The sequence below is a fragment of the Rhinopithecus bieti genome, unplaced genomic scaffold (genome assembly GCF_001698545.2).
Source record: "Rhinopithecus bieti isolate Rb0 unplaced genomic scaffold, ASM169854v2 scaffold_33065, whole genome shotgun sequence".
Lineage (NCBI taxonomy): Eukaryota > Metazoa > Chordata > Mammalia > Primates > Cercopithecidae > Rhinopithecus > Rhinopithecus bieti.
This window is the reverse complement of record NW_016814114.1, coordinates 919,625-935,979: the sequence shown is the minus strand read 5'-3', so window position 1 is coordinate 935,979 and position 16,355 is coordinate 919,625. Positions and strand designations below refer to the sequence as shown.

Below are 16,355 nucleotides of genomic sequence, written 5' to 3'. Positions count from 1 at the left end.
CAGTAACTAAACCACCTCTCTCTGTTCTCTTCTGGGGGGTGGGGTGGGTGTGTGTGTGTTGGGGTGGGTAGGGATGGGGAACCCAAGCCCCAGTAGGAGTTGGGGCTGAGATCAGGAGGAGGGGAAGGATATGAGTTTTCTACCCATCTCCCTGGAGAAGGCCATGATGGGCTCTCCAAGCCCTGGGGAGATTTGGCGAGGGACTAGCCAAGTCAGGGTGACCTCTTGACCTGACTAGTTTTTCTAACCCACCCGAATACCAGGGTGCCTCTCTCTTCCTCTAGCCCAGGGTAGGGGGACCTGAGTGAGAGAGAGAATGAGACAGACAGCAAGATTGAGACACGCGGGCCCCCACTGGTCTCTGAGTGGGAAAGGCAAGTGCGAGAGATAAAGGCCTCCAAGAGAAAAAAGAAACAAACCAAAGATTTAACCATTTAAAAAAAAACCCACAGACAACTCCGCTACCTTTTTATATGTTGGAAAAAAAAGTGAAAAAATTTTAAAAAAAAAATAAAAAAAAAAATACACAAAAACTCCAAGCCGCAGGTCCTTCATGCGGTTTAAACTTTGACCTCAGCAGTCTCCAAAGCAAGACGACGATGACAAAGGTGGAAACAAAGAAAAAATAATGTATATTTTTAAGTATTTGTCCTTGAATTGTTAGCTCCTTGTTAAACAAACAAGAAAAGGAGAGAAAAATCCAGAGAGAAGTGTTGCTGGGATGGAGACGACTATTTACTATGTCTGTGACCCCTCCCTTTTGCCTCCCTCCCCTTCCTCTCTCCTATCCTCTATCCTTGCTGCCCCTCCCCAACCTGTCCCCAAACCCAGGGGCTCAGTATTTATTTATTTATATAATTGCAGGGTGACTGGGGGCCTCTCTCGGCAACTCATAGAGGGCCTTTGGATCGTGGTGGGGTGGGGAAAGAGCGAGGAGTCTTTGGGAAGAGCAGGGGCCTGAACTTTGATCAGCTCCTTTCTGGCCTCTTGTCCCACTGCTGCCACCATCACCTTCCAAATCCAGGGCTGCACTAGGCAAGGTGACCACCCTACCTCGTAAAGACCTGATTGGCGCAGCCCGTTCTGGTGTGGGTGTCTCTCACCGCCCAGAATGACCAGGTTGGAATGGGGGTGGGTGAAGTTGGAGGGGGTGGCAAGTACAAGGCAAGGGTGCCCAAGAACTGGCATCCAGAAATCAGCCCCAGAGTAGACCTGTCTTTCCTCCATCCTCACCAAGTTAGCCTCCCTTTCAGTTCCGTCTGACCCCTGTGTTGGTAGCCCCTTCCTTCCCTTCCTGTACCCCCTCCCTGTCTCTTCTCGTGGTAGCGGGTTAGCGTTTCAGTGTTCTTAACTCCAATCTGCTTGTTCATTGTACAATGTGCTTCTTTTAAGGCCCCATTTTTGTAACTTGAGTGTGTCATTCATCTGAACAACAAACATCAAAAAATAAAAAATTAAAAACTGTACAGAGAGAAATGATGCCTGCTCTCCCTTGGTCTCCTCTCTGTCCTGGGAAGAGTGGTGAAGACATCAGGGTGTGGGGTTGGAGATATGTATGCTGGGGAGGGGAGGGCTTTACTTCTGTTCCAATAGTGAATGTTCACAGTCTGGGCAACAGAGTGAGAACTCTTCTCTAAAAAAGCCCCGAAAACTCAAATGGGCACTTGGCGTGTGCCTGTTGTCTAGTCCTAGCTACTTGGGAGACTGAGGTGGGAGGATCGCTTGAGCCCAGGATGTCGAGGCCGCAATGAACCGTGATCATGCCACTGCACTCCAGTCTGGGTAACAGAGAGAGACCTTGTTTAAAAAAATAATAATAATAATAAAATGTTTAAAAATAGTGAATGTTTGTTTGGAAGTAAAACCTGCACAGATGTTCTTGCCAAAGAGCCGTCTTTGAATTCAGGATGAATTCCTATTTCCGAATTCAAATCTCAATGCTGCCATTCTATGACCTTCAATATGTGAGTTTCTGTGTCCTCACTGTAAATTAGGGACAATACCTACCTCACAAGGTTGTAGGATGATGGTCTAAGTAAAGTGCTTAGGACTGGGCTCCAGCACACTGTCTTCAATAAATGAGAACTATGAGAAAGCCAGGAAACCAGCAAGTACTCCCCATTTCCATCCCTGGATGCTTCCCCAGAGGACTAAAGAGACTCTTCAAAACCAGAGTTTCAATTAACACATTAAAAAGTTTCAACCTCACAAATAGTCAAATAAATTAACAGAAGAGTTACATGTCATTTTTTCACATCACCAAAAAAAATGCAAAAAACAAAACGCCAGGCGCGGTAGCTCACGCCTGTAATCCCAACACTTTGGGAGGCTGAGGCAGGCGGATCACCTGAGGTCAGGAATTCGAGATCAGCCTGGCCAACACGGTGACACCCCGTCTCTACTAAAAATACAAAAATTAGCCGGACGTGGTGGTGCATGCTTGTAATCCTAGCTACTCAGGAGGCTGAGGCTAGAGAATAGCTTGAATCTGGGAGGCGGAAGTTGCAGTGAGCTGAGATTGCGTCATTGCACTCCAGATCAGGCGACAGAGTGAGACTCCATCTCAAAAAAAAAAAAAACCAGACCATGTGCGGTGGCTCCTGCCTATAACCCTAGAATTGAGGAGGCCAAGGCAAGAAGAACCCTTGAGCCCAGGAGTTCAACACCAGCCTGGGCAACACAGTGAGACCCTATCTCTACAAAAATTGAACAAAATTGGGCCAGGTATGGTGGCTCATGCCTGGAATCCCAGCACTTTGGGAAGCTGAGGTGGGTGGATCATTAGGTCAGGAGTTTGAGACCAGCCTAGCCAATATGGTAAAACCCCGTCTGTACTAAAAATACAAAAATTAGCCAGGCGTGGTGGTGCGTGCCTGTAGTCTCAGCTACTTGGGAGGCTGAGGCAGAAGAATCGCTTGAACCTGGGAGGTGGAGGTTGCAGTGAGCAGAGATTGTGCCACTGCACTCCAGCCTGGATGACAGAGCGAGACTCCATCTCAAAAAAAAAAAAAAAAAAAAAAATTGAACAAAATTAATTGGGCATAATGGTGTACATCTGTGGTCCCAGCTACTTGGGAGGCTGAGGTGGAGCTCTTGAGCCCGGGAGGCCAAGGCTGCAGTGAGCTATGATAGTACCACTGCACTCCAGCCTGGGTGGTGAGAGAGCGAGACCCTGTCTCAAACCAACCAACCAGAGTTGATTTTGAAGTTCTCTGGTGGTACAATGTACACACCAATCCCCTTCCTTTTTAGAGCAACATTAACTCTTACTCAAATTATTGTGCCCATTTGTCATTCGGCAGTAGCAACAGCTTCTGCAGGCCATCAGGCCATGGACTGATCCCTAAGACCTCACCACTGAAAGGTAGAAGTGGTATTAATGAAAATGCACTGTAAGGCTGGGCGAGGTGGCTCATGCCTATACTCCCAGGATTTTGGGAGGCCCAGGCTGGCGAATCACTTGAGGCCAGGGGTTCAAGACTAGCCTGCCCAACATGGTGAAGTCCCATTCTGCTAAAAATACAAAAATTAGCCGGGTGTGGTGGTGCATGCCTGTAATCCCAGCTACTCGGGGAGCTGAGGCACAAGAATCACTTGAAGTTGGGAGGTAGAAGTTGCAGTGAGCCGAGATCATGCCACTACACTCTAGCCTGGGTGACAGAGTGAGACTCTATCTCGGGGAAAAAAAAAAGGGGGCTGTTGGGTTTCCTCAACACTGTTCCATCCTCTAAGGTATGCTTGGCACACAGGTGCTGGGATCCTGCAAATTCGATAGTGAGGGCTGTGGGAATCGAGGCACAGGAAAAGTATGAGTGAAAGATAGGTTTCATATGTAGTAAGACAAGAAGTGTTAGCATTGCAGTGTTTTGGCAAGACTGAAAACACGCAAAGCTCCTCAACTCTCCAAACAAGTCAGCAGTGATGAGGCATAAGAATAGTACATGGAGGAAGATCATTAACTTCAGGCCCATCTTCAAGGTGGCACAGTCAGAACCACACAGAACCCAAGACCCCATCTCTACAAAATAAATTAGGCAGAAGTGGTGGTGCTCGCCTGTATGTAGTTCCAGCTACTTGGGAGGCTGAGGCAGAAGGATCACTTGAGCTCAGGAAGTTGAGGCTGCAGTGAGCCGTGATCATGCAACTGCATTCTAGCCTGGGTCACAAAGCAAGACTGAAAAATAGAAAAAAACAGGCCAGGTGTTGTGCCTCATGCCTCTAATCCCAGCACTTTCGGAGGCCAAAATGGGATGATCCCTTGAGGCCAGGAGTTTGAGACCAGCCTGGCCAACATAGCAAGATCCCATTTCTAATAAAAAGATAAAAATAAAACCTAACACAGGAACAGAAAACCAAACACATGTTCTCACTCATAAGTGGGAGTTGAACAATGAGAACATATGGACACAGGGAGGTGAGCATCACACACTAGGGCCTGTCAGAGGGTAGGGGGCTAGGGAGGGATAACATTAGGAGAAATACCTAATGTAGATGACGGGTTGATGGGTGCAGCAAACTACCATGGCATGTGTATACCTATGTAACAAACCTGCACGTTCTGCACATGTATCCCAGAACTTAATTTTTAAAAAATCCTAGGATTTGGAACTATATGAACATTAAAATGTATGTTTATGTATGTCTATAAAGAGTGAAACAATAAAAATCTCTTTATATATATATCAATGTTTACTGTATCTATCGTATAATTTATCTATTTATTTTATTTATTTTGTTTTGAGGCGGAGTCTTGCTCTGTCGCCCAGGCTGGAGTGCAATGGCCGGATCTCAGGCTCACCTGCAAGCTCCGCCTCCCGGGTTTCACGGCATTCCTCCTGCCTCAGCCTTCCCAAATAGCGCTGGGGACTCAGGCGCCCCGCCACCGTCGCCCGGTAATGTTTTTTTCTTTTTTTTTTTTTTTTTGAGACAGAGTCCTCGCTCTGTCACCCCAGGCTGTAGTGTAGTGCCGGATCTCCGCTACTGCAAGCTCTGCCTCCCATGGTTCACGCGCTCCGAGCCATTCTCCCTGCCTCAGCCTCCGGAGTAGGGCTGGGACTATAGGGCCGCCACTCGCCGGCTAGTTGTTTTTGTATTTTTTTTTTTGAGACAGAGCTCGATCTGCTCGCCGCCAGGCTGGCAGTGGTAGTGCGCCGGATCTCCGCTCACTGCAAGCTCTCTCCCGGTTACGCCATTCTCCTGCCTCAGCTCCCGGAGTAGCTTGGGACTATAGGCCCCAGTCACCTCGCTCCGGCTAGTTTTTTTGCTATTTTTTTCGTGAGACGGGGTTTTCCACCGTGTTTAGCCAGGATGGTCTCCGGATCTCCTGACCTAGGTGATCCTCCAATCTCGCGCCTCCCAAGCGCTGGATTGACAGGCTTGAGCCACCGCGCCCGGCCCTATCGTATAATTTATATACATATAACAGGTAGGATACACATACACATAACCTACTATGTATTTTTTTGGATAAACAGAACCCTAATACATTAACTTTTCAAATGTTATTTATTTTACAAGATTATTAGAATTTGTTTTGTTTTAGGCCAGACGCAGTGGCTCATGCCTATAATCCCAGCACTTTGGGAGGCTGAGGCAGGTGGATCACCTGAGGTGGGGAGTTAGAAACCAGTCTGACCAATATGGTGAAGCCCCACCTCTACTAAAAATACAAAAATTAGCCAGGTGTGGTGGCATGTGCCTGTAACCCGAGCCACTTGGGAGGCTGAGGCAGGAGAAACACTTGAACCTGGGAGGTGGAGGTTGCAGTGAGCCAAGACCACACCATTGCACTCCAGCCTGGGCAGCAGAGCAGACTCCATCTCGAAAAAAATAAATAAATAAAAGGAAAAAGTTCAACAGAAGGATTTGGAATAATCTCTGGGGAGAGGGGGTCTCAGAAGCAAGGCTAGCACAGCAGCCTAGCATCCCCCCAGTCACATACTCCTATCTTGTCTCCACCACCCTCCCCGAAGTATGCAGAAGGCAGCAGAATGGAGAGAAAAGCATATGGGTGATTAAACCAAATGAAATGAAATCAGGCTCAAATTCAAGCTCTGCCCTGCCTGGATTGAATCTGACCTTGGGCAAGTCATCTCAATGCTTTTGACTGGAGATTCCTTCCCTGCAAAATGTTCTCACCTAATCAGTGTGAATATTATTGTTATATAGTACTTGAGACTAACGAGATGTTCAAACATTGGCCAGCCATTCCAACAATCCATCTCTCACGATAAAAATCTGTCGGCTGAGCCAAAGTCCAACTCCAGGGGGATTCAAGTCACCACCCCTCATGAAGCTTCCTATGTCCAGACACATATTATTCAGAATCTCCTTTAATTCCACAGCCCCAGAGATCATGCCTACCTGCATTTGCTCTTGGGGATCAAGGAGAAAATCAGATGGCCCTGGGAGACAAGGCCCATATCAGGCCAGGAGTCAGGGACAGGGGTGTTAGAATCTGATTTCTCTGAAAGTTCCTGCCACCAGCACAAGCACCCTTCAGCTTTTCCACAGAGCCAGGGACCTCTAGTGGCAAGAGAGCCATGCTACCTCCATCTAGCAGTAAAGTGAAGGCCCTGCTTGAGAGCCATGCCCATGAACACCAGGTCATTCTCTTCAGCCCAGCAAATGTTTACTGGGCTTGTACTATCCCTGCTACCTGCCAGGCCCACTTCTGGGTGCTGGTGACGCACCTATGAGAGGTAAGACCCGTGACTCCCAAATTCCACTCTATACACTGCTGGCAACTCAGTCTTTATTGATGGTTTCATTTTTGGGGTCACCAGTGCTAAGAGGTGGAAGGTGGGGGGGGGCACCTTTTTGTGTGTCAAGGACCCCAGAGCACCCACCTCAGGAGAGAATAAATCCAATTTAGAACTTACAAGTTGGTGGGGATGGGAAGAGGAAGGGACACAGTATGTACAGATGCTTAAGGGGATGCTGGAGGGCCTTCAGCAACAGGGCATGGAGGTGCTGAAGAGGAAGCTGGGCAGAGTCAGCCACTGATCTGGACCCCCTCGGCCTCAGCCAGAGGGTAGATCTCAATGGCTTCCACCAGGGGCAGTGCCTCCACAGCAGTCTCCATCACGGCCAGGCCAACGGCAGCCTCCGCCTCTGCCAGCTGCTGCCGCACAGCTGCCTGATGCTGCTGCTGATGGGTCTTGCGGTGCTTCCAGAGGTTGGAGAAGGAGCGGTAGCTCTTGCCACAGTCAGGGCAGGAGTAGGGTCGTTCGCCTGTGTGGATGCGGCGATGTTCTGCCAGGCGCATGGAGATGGCAAAGGCCTTGCCGCACACTTCACAGGCAAAGGGCCGCTCACCTGTGTGCAGGCGCCGGTGGTCTTTCAGGTGGGTACTCTGACGGAACGCCTTGCCACAGTCTGGACATGGGTATGGCCGCTCACCTGTGTGGATGCGCCGGTGCACCTGCAGTGACGTCTCTGTGCTGAACAGCTTCTTGCACTCGCTGCACTCTAGACCCCGGCGGCGGGCAGGGGCTGCAGGGGATGCTGTAGCAGTGCCTCCAAGGGCTGCTGGAGAGGCAACTGGTGCACGAGTGGCCCGTGGGGCTCGAGGGGCAGGGGGCTCCTTAGCCAGGACCTCTCCAGGCCCAGCAGCCGCATGGGCCGCCTCGTGTGCCTGCAGCCGAGCAGCTGAGCCCACTTTCTTGCCACAGGTGCCACACTCAAAGCGCCGTGGGGCCTGGGCAGCAGCGGCTGCACAGCGGTGCTCCCGGAGCCGCAGTGAGGAGGGGAAGGCAGCCCCACAGGATGGGCAGCGGTGGGGCTGGCGTCCGGCATGGACCACGAGCTGGTGCACCTCCAGCAGCCGGCGCAGCAAGAAGGAGCGGGGGCACTCACGACACTTGTAGGGGTATTCACCTGTGTGATGGTAGCGGTGCATGAGCAGGCGGTAAGGGCGGTGAAAACGCACCCCACATTCCTGGCAGCGGTAGGGGAAGTGCTGGGCATGCACCAAGCGGTGCTGCCTCAGTGTGGAGCTCTGTGTGAAAGCCTTGCCACAGTCCCCACACCGATAGGGCCGCTCTCCTGTGTGTGTGAGCCGGTGGCGGGCCAGGTTGGCAGGCGAGTTGAAGGGCTTGGAGCAGTCAGGGCAGGGGAAGGGCCGCTCCCCTGTGTGCGTGCGCAGGTGGTTACGCACATGAGACTTCTTCTTGAACATCTTGCCACAAATGCTGCATTTATGGCGCCGCTCCAGCCGGTGCACAAAACGTTGGTGCCGGGTCAGCTGCAAGGCCTTTCCAAATTCACGGCTGCACAGGAGGCAGCGGTAGGTGCCTGGGGCAGCGGGCCCTGCTGAAGTCTCCTCAGACACAGGGGGCTCTGGGGCCTCTGGCTCTCCAGTCTCTGCCGGGGCTGGCTCAGGGAAACCAATGACAGGTTCCTCTGGTGGGACTGGTGTTGTAGGCAGAGGGACACCCCCTACCCCATGAGTACGCCGGTGATAAAGGAACTTCGTAAGGTTGACAAAGGTCTTTCCACATGGACATGAATGCAGAGGATTCGGGGTGTGGGCTCGCCGGTGGGCCAGGAGGAGGGCCTCTGTGCCAAAGGCCAGGCCACAGTCTACACACAGGAAGTGTGACTCGCTGCTGTGGTCTCCAAGGTGCTGGTCCAGACTGGAAGGGCTGGGGAAGACACGACTGCACAGGGGGCACTTAAAGACGCCCTCCCGGTGACTCCGCAGGTGCTGCTGTAGCTGGTGGGGTGAGAGAAAGAGCTGGTCACAGGCTGAGCAGAAGAGCTCCTGTGTGGCTGCCCCGCCTGCTTCTCCACTGTTGTTCCTCCGGGCCCTGCGCCCCCGGCGATCCCGCCCAATGGCTTCACCATTGCGCAGCTCATAACTGTGGTCAGAAGCTGGCGCGGCGTCAGGCTGAGACACAGGCACCTCTGCAGGTGACGAAGCCTGCACCTCCTGCTGCAGGGCAGGCTCCTGAGACTCGGGGACAGGAGCAGGGAAGTGAGTGGCCTGGTGCTCCAGGAAATCCGCTGGCAGCTGGAAGAGCTGGGAGCACTCAGAGCACTTGTAGAGGAGCAGCTCCACCTCGGTCACCACCTCAGTGGTGGTGGCAGCGGCAGATGGGACAGTAGCCCCTTCCCCACCCTCTTCTGCCTTTCGATATGAGTGCTCCACAGCCACTCGGGCCTGGCCCACAGGAGGCCCTAGAACAACTGAGGACCCCAGGACAACAGGGGCAGGAGCCTTGGTGGGTGTAGCCCGGAGGTGTGTCTGCCGGTGGTTCAGCCAGAGCTCCTGGCTGGCAAAGAGAGCCTTGCAATCCACACACTCGTAGTGGATGGTGCTGGAGCTCAGGGGTGGTGCCTTGGGTGGTGGCTCAGCTGGCACTGCCTCCTGGGGTGTCATCATCTTCAGGTGCAGCTCCTGGTGCTCCAGGAGCTGGCTGGGTGACATTAGCAGTTGACCGCACTCCAGGCACTGGTACTGGCTCTCCTGCACAAGGGTCTGATAGAGGCCCGTGCCTGAAGCTGTGTCTGTGGCAACAGTGACTCCAGGGTCAGCCACGCCCACCAGCTCAAAGTGCTGCTGGGGCACGTGGGAGTTTTGGTGCATGAGCACCTCTTCCAGGGATCCATAGAGCTGGTTGCACTCAGAGCAGACATAGCGGTGCTCAATGTACAGGACTGTCTCCTCTGATTCCTCAGTCATGGCGGCAGCAAGGCCCTGGGCTGGAAGAGGGGACAGTGGGGAAAAACCAGTTAGGTCACCGATTCCTCAGCTCTTCCCTTTATCACTCTCCACTCCCAATACCTTAGATCTACGCCCCCTCTAAGTTCTTCCTTCGATTTTTAAAATTCTGCTTCCCTCCTAATAATCCTTCCTCCCCTCAACATAACAAACACCAAACACAAAATCTCCCAGGCAGTCCCTTCCCCAGGAATTTACCCAGTCTCACCTCTATATCAACTTGCATCAAATTCCACCCACCAGATCCTTGTAACCTGTTCAGTCCCCTCATCTCCCACACCTCACAGTGGGTCCCACAGTTAGGCCCAGCACATGGGAACCTCCACTCAGACCTCCTTCTACTGACTTCTTTTCTTACCAACTCACGTCACCCCATTCCTCTCCAAGGTACCCAACTGAAACCCCATATAGGCCTTCCCCACCTGTTTCTCCCAGCCACACCCCTCCCATGACCTCTGCTCCTTCTCCCAGGTTCTCAGACTTCTTTTTACACCCAGACCACTCAAACTGCCCAATGTCCCACCACTCCACTTTCAGCACTGTACACGGTGCCACCCCTCCCCTTCACACGCAACTCCCCTGCTACCCACCAACTCTTCCTCGGGTGCCTGGATTCCTCACGTCAAACTATATCCCTTCCCCCCAATCAGATTTTCTCACATTGGCCTAACCCATCTCCACACCCAGACTTTGCCCACCTTAACCACTTCATGATACCCAGCCCTGTTTAATTACTTAAACTCTTCTACAAATCAAGGCTCTCTCCAACCCTAACCCCCTATCCAGAATACCCAGACCCATTTTCTTTCTTTCTTTTTTTTTTTTTTGTGACGGAGTCTCGCTCTGTGGCCTGGGCTGGAGTGCAGTGGCCGGATCTCAGCTCACCGCAAGCTCCGCCTCCCGGGTTTACGCCATTCTCCTGCCTCAGCCTCCCGAGTAGCTGGGACTACAGGCGCCCGCCACCTCGCCCGGCTAGTTTTTTGTATTTTTTAGTAGAGACAGGGTTTCACCATGTTAGCCAGGATGGTCTCGATCTCCTGACCTCGTGATCCGCCCGCCTCGGCCTCCCAAAGTGCTGGGATTACAGGCTTGAGCCACCGTGCCCGGCCTTACCCAGACCCATTTTCACAAAGGCCTACTCCTCCCTGTTTCAGACCTAGACCCTTCCACCACCCTAACTCCTGTCTCCAGGGTATCTTTCCACTCTTTACATTCATCACCTCTTCTTTGTACCAAGACCAAATAAACAATTCTAATCACCTCTGGGATACCCAGGTCCCCTCTTCCCATTGATTTAAACCCTTCCTATTCATACACAGCCACTCATTCAGGGACGCCCATACCCTCACTTCATATCAACCTATGCCTCTCTTGCAAACAGACCTCCCTCTGCCCCAGCAAATCCATCTCAGGAATATCCAGATCCTCCTTCACATTATTAACCCAATCTTTTTTAATTTGCGAGAAGACCCAACCCACCCTAACTCATTCTAGGGATGCTCAGACCCTCCTCTTCGTAGCAACATAACTCCTTTGTGTAAAGATCCACACACACTCTTAACCCATTCCAGCGATATCCAGACCGTCTTTCACAACGGCTTAAGCTCCTTCTACACACACCCCTCCTGCTGCCCAAATCCCCTTTAGGGATACCCGGACCTCCTATTCTCATACAGAACCCCCATCACCACCCTACTCCAGCAGACAGACCCCTCTTCCTCACACTCAAGCCCCTCTCACTAGCCTACTACTTTGGGGATACTCAGACCCCCAACGTCTTAGCAACCTCTCAGTCTCATGCCAGGAATTCCCAGGCACTCGTCACTTTAGCACACAGATCTCTCCCACTCTACTTCCTCCCCTTCCAATAACCAAATCCCATCTTCACCTTGGCCTAATTACCTGTACTTAAAAAAGACTACCTTTCCCGGCTCATTCCAGGGACACCCAAACATCCTTTTAAAATACACATAACCCTTCTTTGTACAGAGACCCCTCTCCACGTATTCCAAGGGTACCCAACCTCTTGACACATGGTTTAAGGCCTCTTCACATTATTTTAACCCCATCCGTTACAACTGGACCCCTCCTTAGCTCTAAACCGCTCCCTTGGGGATATCGATTTCCTAATATCTTTCTTTTCACACCAAAACCCCTCTCACTGCCCCAATTCTTTCCAGGAAGAACTAGATATTTTCCCCCTCCATTAACTTAATTATCTTTCTCACACCCTAAGCCCCTCACTGGGCACCCAAGTGCCTCTAACCGGCCCAGCCCCTTCGTCCTGGACTTGCCACACCACCAAGTCCTTTACCCCAAACCCTGGGGAGCGGCGGAGCCCTTCTGGGACAGCTCTGAGGCCTCCCCTTCCCGCCCAGGTGCCCAGCCAAAGCCCCAGCCCAAGCCCCACCCCTCCTCACTCAGCCCCGCACGCGACTCCAGGCCCCTTCCCCACCTGCCGCTCCGGCCCGGCCCCCGCCTGGCTGCCCGCGCGCCCGGTCGACCGTTGGTGCCGCTCCGCCCTAACTGCCCGGCGCGCACCCCCTCAGGCCCTCAGTGCGCAGGCGGCCTGGCGAGAAGAGGCCGCAGCGGCAGGGAGGGCAGCCCGGCTAGCCTCTGCGCGCCCGCTCGCGCTCACCTGCTTCAGCCGTCTCGCACGCCCCGGGCCCGGGCCCGGGCCACGACTCCCCTTGCACGGCCACCCTAACGCTGCGCCCGCTCTAGCTCTCGCCGTCGCCTCTCGCCTGCTCCGTAGCCTCACTCTCGCCCCCAGCTACCCTCAGCAACGCCCCTCCCACCTTCCTCCTCGGCCGCCGCACGGACGGCCAGACGCAACCAATCATCGCCCGCTCGGGCCCTGCCGTTCGGCCAATCGGCGTTCAGGTCTCTGAGGCTTGGGCCAATAGTGAGGAGCATCGAGATTCCCCGCAGCGCCCAACCAATCCTTTAGCGACGTTCCCTCACCGGTCAGCCCTCGGGTGGATAGTGCCCGCCCCTTTAATCCTCCCTAGAGGATGCTCCTCCTCCTCCTTGACTCCGCCTCCGACGGCTCCAGTGGGCAACTCTGAGCGGAGGGCGGTGCGATAAAGTCAGGCGGCGGAGCGCGGCCGCGGGCGCCATCTTGGGGACGCCATGAGGGAATCAGCCTTGGGGTCAGGGAGAGGGAGGAAAAGATCCTGGGAAATTGAGGCACCCGGCACTCCGAGGGCTGGAGCCAGGGAATGGAGGCACAGGAGCCTTTGTGGTTTCCCCGAGGGTCAGAGGGAGAAAGTGAAACCACTTAGCGTGATGGGGCGAGGGCAAACTGCATTCAGCACCAGTCACGTGGAGGGAGAAAAGGGAAACCAACGCTCCAGACTCACTTTATTAAAAGGAGGGAAATGAAGACGACAGGAAGAAACAGGGTAAAGACCGAGGGGACTTTTGGGAAGTGGAGAGAGGAGAAATGTCAGAGGGGAAGCAAGGAAAGCGAGGATATGGAGAAAAAGAAGAAGCAAGGACAGGCAATTTCACTGGAAGAAACAGGGAATGTGGCGGGTAGAGGACCTGAAGGACAATCGGGGTGAGAGCCTGAAGGAAGTGAGCCATTAGCGGGCGGACTCCACTCCACCTCCTTCCGGGGTGACTCTGACCCTTACACCTCGAGAGCGGGGCCCCATGTGTCCAAGGGGCTCTGGCCATTCTACTCACCTCGTTCCTGCGCCCCTCAGGGCATTGGGAGGGAGTTGCCCTAGTACTGTTGGAAACGTTTCCAGGCAGGGCGCCGTGGCTAACGCCTGTAATCCCAATTTGGGAGGCTGAGGAGGGTTCATCACTTGAAGTCAGGCGTTCGAGACCCACCTGACCAACCTAGTGAAACTACCATCTTTGCTAAAAATACAAAAAATTAGCTGGGTGTGCTGGCTCGTGCCTGTAGCCCCAGCAACTCGGGAGACTGAGGCACAAGATTTGATTGCACCCAGGAGGCCGAGGTTGCAGTGAGCCGAGATCGCGCCACTGCACTCCAGCCTGGGCGACAGAGTGAGGCTCCATCTAAAAGAAAAAAAGAAATGTTTCCAGACCTACTCCCTGAACCCAAGCACAGAGGAGTTTCAGTTTCTCGGTTGAGGAAACTCACTCTCAGAACTGTTATTTATTTACCTACCTGATGCCAAAAGCCACTATGGGATACGTCTCACGGTGAGACCTGGAACCAATTCATCAGCTTTGCTATGGTCATTTAGTCATTAGATGTCCTAACCTTCTCATGGATTAAATTCCGTAACAGCAGGCCTGTGTAGTTAAAACAGATTCCCGGATTGGAATCCTGGTTCTAGGGCAAGTCAACTATCCTGAGCCTAAGTTTCTAATCTGTGAAATGGGGCTAATCACAACCCATCTCATGGTTGTTGTGAGGCACAGAGTAAAACACATCTAGGAGTTACTCTTTATTTTATTTATTTTTGAGACAGTGGAGTCTTGCTCTGTCACCCAGGCTGGAGTGCAATGGCGTAATCTCGGCTCACTGCAACCTCCACCTCCCGGGTTCAAGTGATTCTCCTGCCTCAGCCTCCTGAGTAGCTGTGACTACAGGCACTTGCCACCATGCCTAGCTAATTTTTGTATTTTTAGTAGAGATGGGGTTTCACCATGTTGGCCAGGGTGGTCTCAATCTGCTGACCTCGTGATCCACCCGCCTTGGCCTCCCAAAGTGCTGGAATTGTAGGCGTGAGCCACTGCACCTGGCCTATTTTTTTAATTTAATTTTTTGTTTTGCTTTGTTGTTTTCTGGACAGGGATTCTGTCGCTTATCGCCCAGGCTGGAGTACAGTGGCATGATCTCAGCTTACTGCAACCTCCGCCTCCTGGGTTCAAGTGATTCTCCTGCCTAAGCCTCCCGAGTAGCTGGGACTACAGGCACACACCACCACTCCCGGCTAATTTTTGTATTTTTAGTAAGGACGGGATTTTGCCATGTTGGCCAGGCTGGTCTCAAACTCCTGACCTCAGATGATCCACCCCCAACTCGGCCTCCCAAAGTGTTGGGATTACAGATGTGAGCCACTGTGCCCAGCTCCTAATTTTTTTTTTTTGAGACAGTGTAGCTCTGTCACCCAGGCTGGAGTGCAGTGGTGTAATCTCAGCTGACTGCAACCTCTGCCTCCCAGGCTCAAGCAATTTTCAGCCTCCTGAGTAGCTGAGATTACAGGCATGTGCTGCCATGTCCGGCTAATTTTTCATATTTTTTGGTAGGGATGGGTTTTTGCCATGTTGGCCAGGCTGGTGTTGAACCCCTGGCCTCAAGTTGATCTGTCTACCTTGACCTCCCAAAGTGCTGAGATTACAGGCATGAGCCACCGTGCCTGTATTTTTTCTTTGTTGTTGTTGTTGTTTTTGTAGAGATGGAGTCTTACCATGTTGCCCAGGCTGGTCTCAGAACTCCTGGGCTCAGACCATCCTCCTGCCTTGGCCTCCCAAAATAGTGGGATTACACGTGTGAGCCACTGTGTCTGGCCAGTTGTGATTTTTATTAGTATCTCCGGGAGCCTAATGATAATAACTAACATCTCTTGAGTGTATTATGACGTGTTAGGTATTATGCTCAGTGTTTACAAGCATTGTTCAGTTTAATCCTCTCAACAATCATGTAAGGGAGAAACTGTCATACTGACTTTACAAAACATCGAGGCCCAGAAAAGTAACTCGTCGTAGTTCCCATAGTTAGGAAGAGTCAGGATTCCAACCCAGGAGTTGACCTTAAGGTCTCCATTCTTGGCCCTCAGGCTCACCTGCCTGGCAGGTGGGAAATTCAAGTGGTTCCATGTTGAAGGGATGAATGCAAGAAGTAAAGGAAAGAGCTGGTGGAAATTAGTGAGCTAAAGCTAGGCTTGGCCTGCTTTGAAGCAGTCTGGATTTGCCCTTAGGGCAAAATCACCTGGGGTAGGTGCCAGAGAAGTGGAAGCCATGCTCAGTTTTTGACAGGCTGTGTGACCTTGGGCAGATTCTTGCTCCTGCTGAAACTTCCTTTTCCCCACTTGAAAATCTGAGGATCAGGCTGGGTGTGGTGGGTCATGCCTGTAATTCCAACTCTTTGGGAGACCCAGGCAGGCCGATCACCCGAGGTCAGGAGTTCAAGACCAGCCTGACCAACATAGAGAAACTCTGTTTGTACTAAAAATACAGAATTAGTCGGGCATGGTGGTGCATGTCTATAACCCCAGCTACTCAGGAGGCTGAGGCAATAGAATCACTTGAACCCCGGAGGCGGAGGTTGCAGTGAGCCAAGATGGCGCCATTGCACTCCAACCTGGGCAACAAGAGCAAAACTCCATCTCAAAAAAAAAAAAAAAAAAAAGAAGAAGAAAAGAAAATCTGGCTGGGCATGGTGGCTCACACCTGTAATCCCAGCACTTTGGGAGGCCGAGGCAGGCAGATCACGAATCAGGAGATCAAAACCATCCTGGATAACATGGTGAAACCCCATCTCTACTAAAAATACAAAGAAATTAGCGGGTGTGGTGGGGGGCACCTATAGTCCCAGCTACTCAGGAGCCTGAGGCAGGAAAATGGCGTGAACCCGGGAGGTGGAGCTTGCAGTGAGCTGAGATCGCGCCACAGAGCGAGACTCCATCTCAAAAAAAAAAAAAAAAAA

The 16,355-nt window shown here is 52.3% G+C and overlaps 1 protein-coding gene across 8 annotated transcripts in view; it reads right to left on the bottom strand.

Moving 5' to 3' along the window:
• Positions 1–6,737: 6,737 nt before the first annotated feature.
• The window catches only part of ZNF574 (zinc finger protein 574), an 11,699-nt gene continuing 2,081 nt past the window's right edge, over positions 6,738–16,355 (bottom strand). Inside the window, exons 1-2 of one of the 8 annotated variants that reach the window (XM_017849811.1) lie at positions 12,363–12,528; positions 6,738–9,705 (exon numbers count right to left, since the gene is read on the bottom strand). In XM_017849811.1, coding sequence (XP_017705300.1) covers positions 6,995–9,685 — 2,691 coding nt within the window. In that variant the 5' untranslated portion in view covers positions 9,686–9,705; positions 12,363–12,528 and the 3' untranslated portion in view covers positions 6,738–6,994. The other 7 variants (XM_017849812.1, XM_017849816.1, XM_017849818.1 and 4 more) reach the window with 7 other exon arrangements.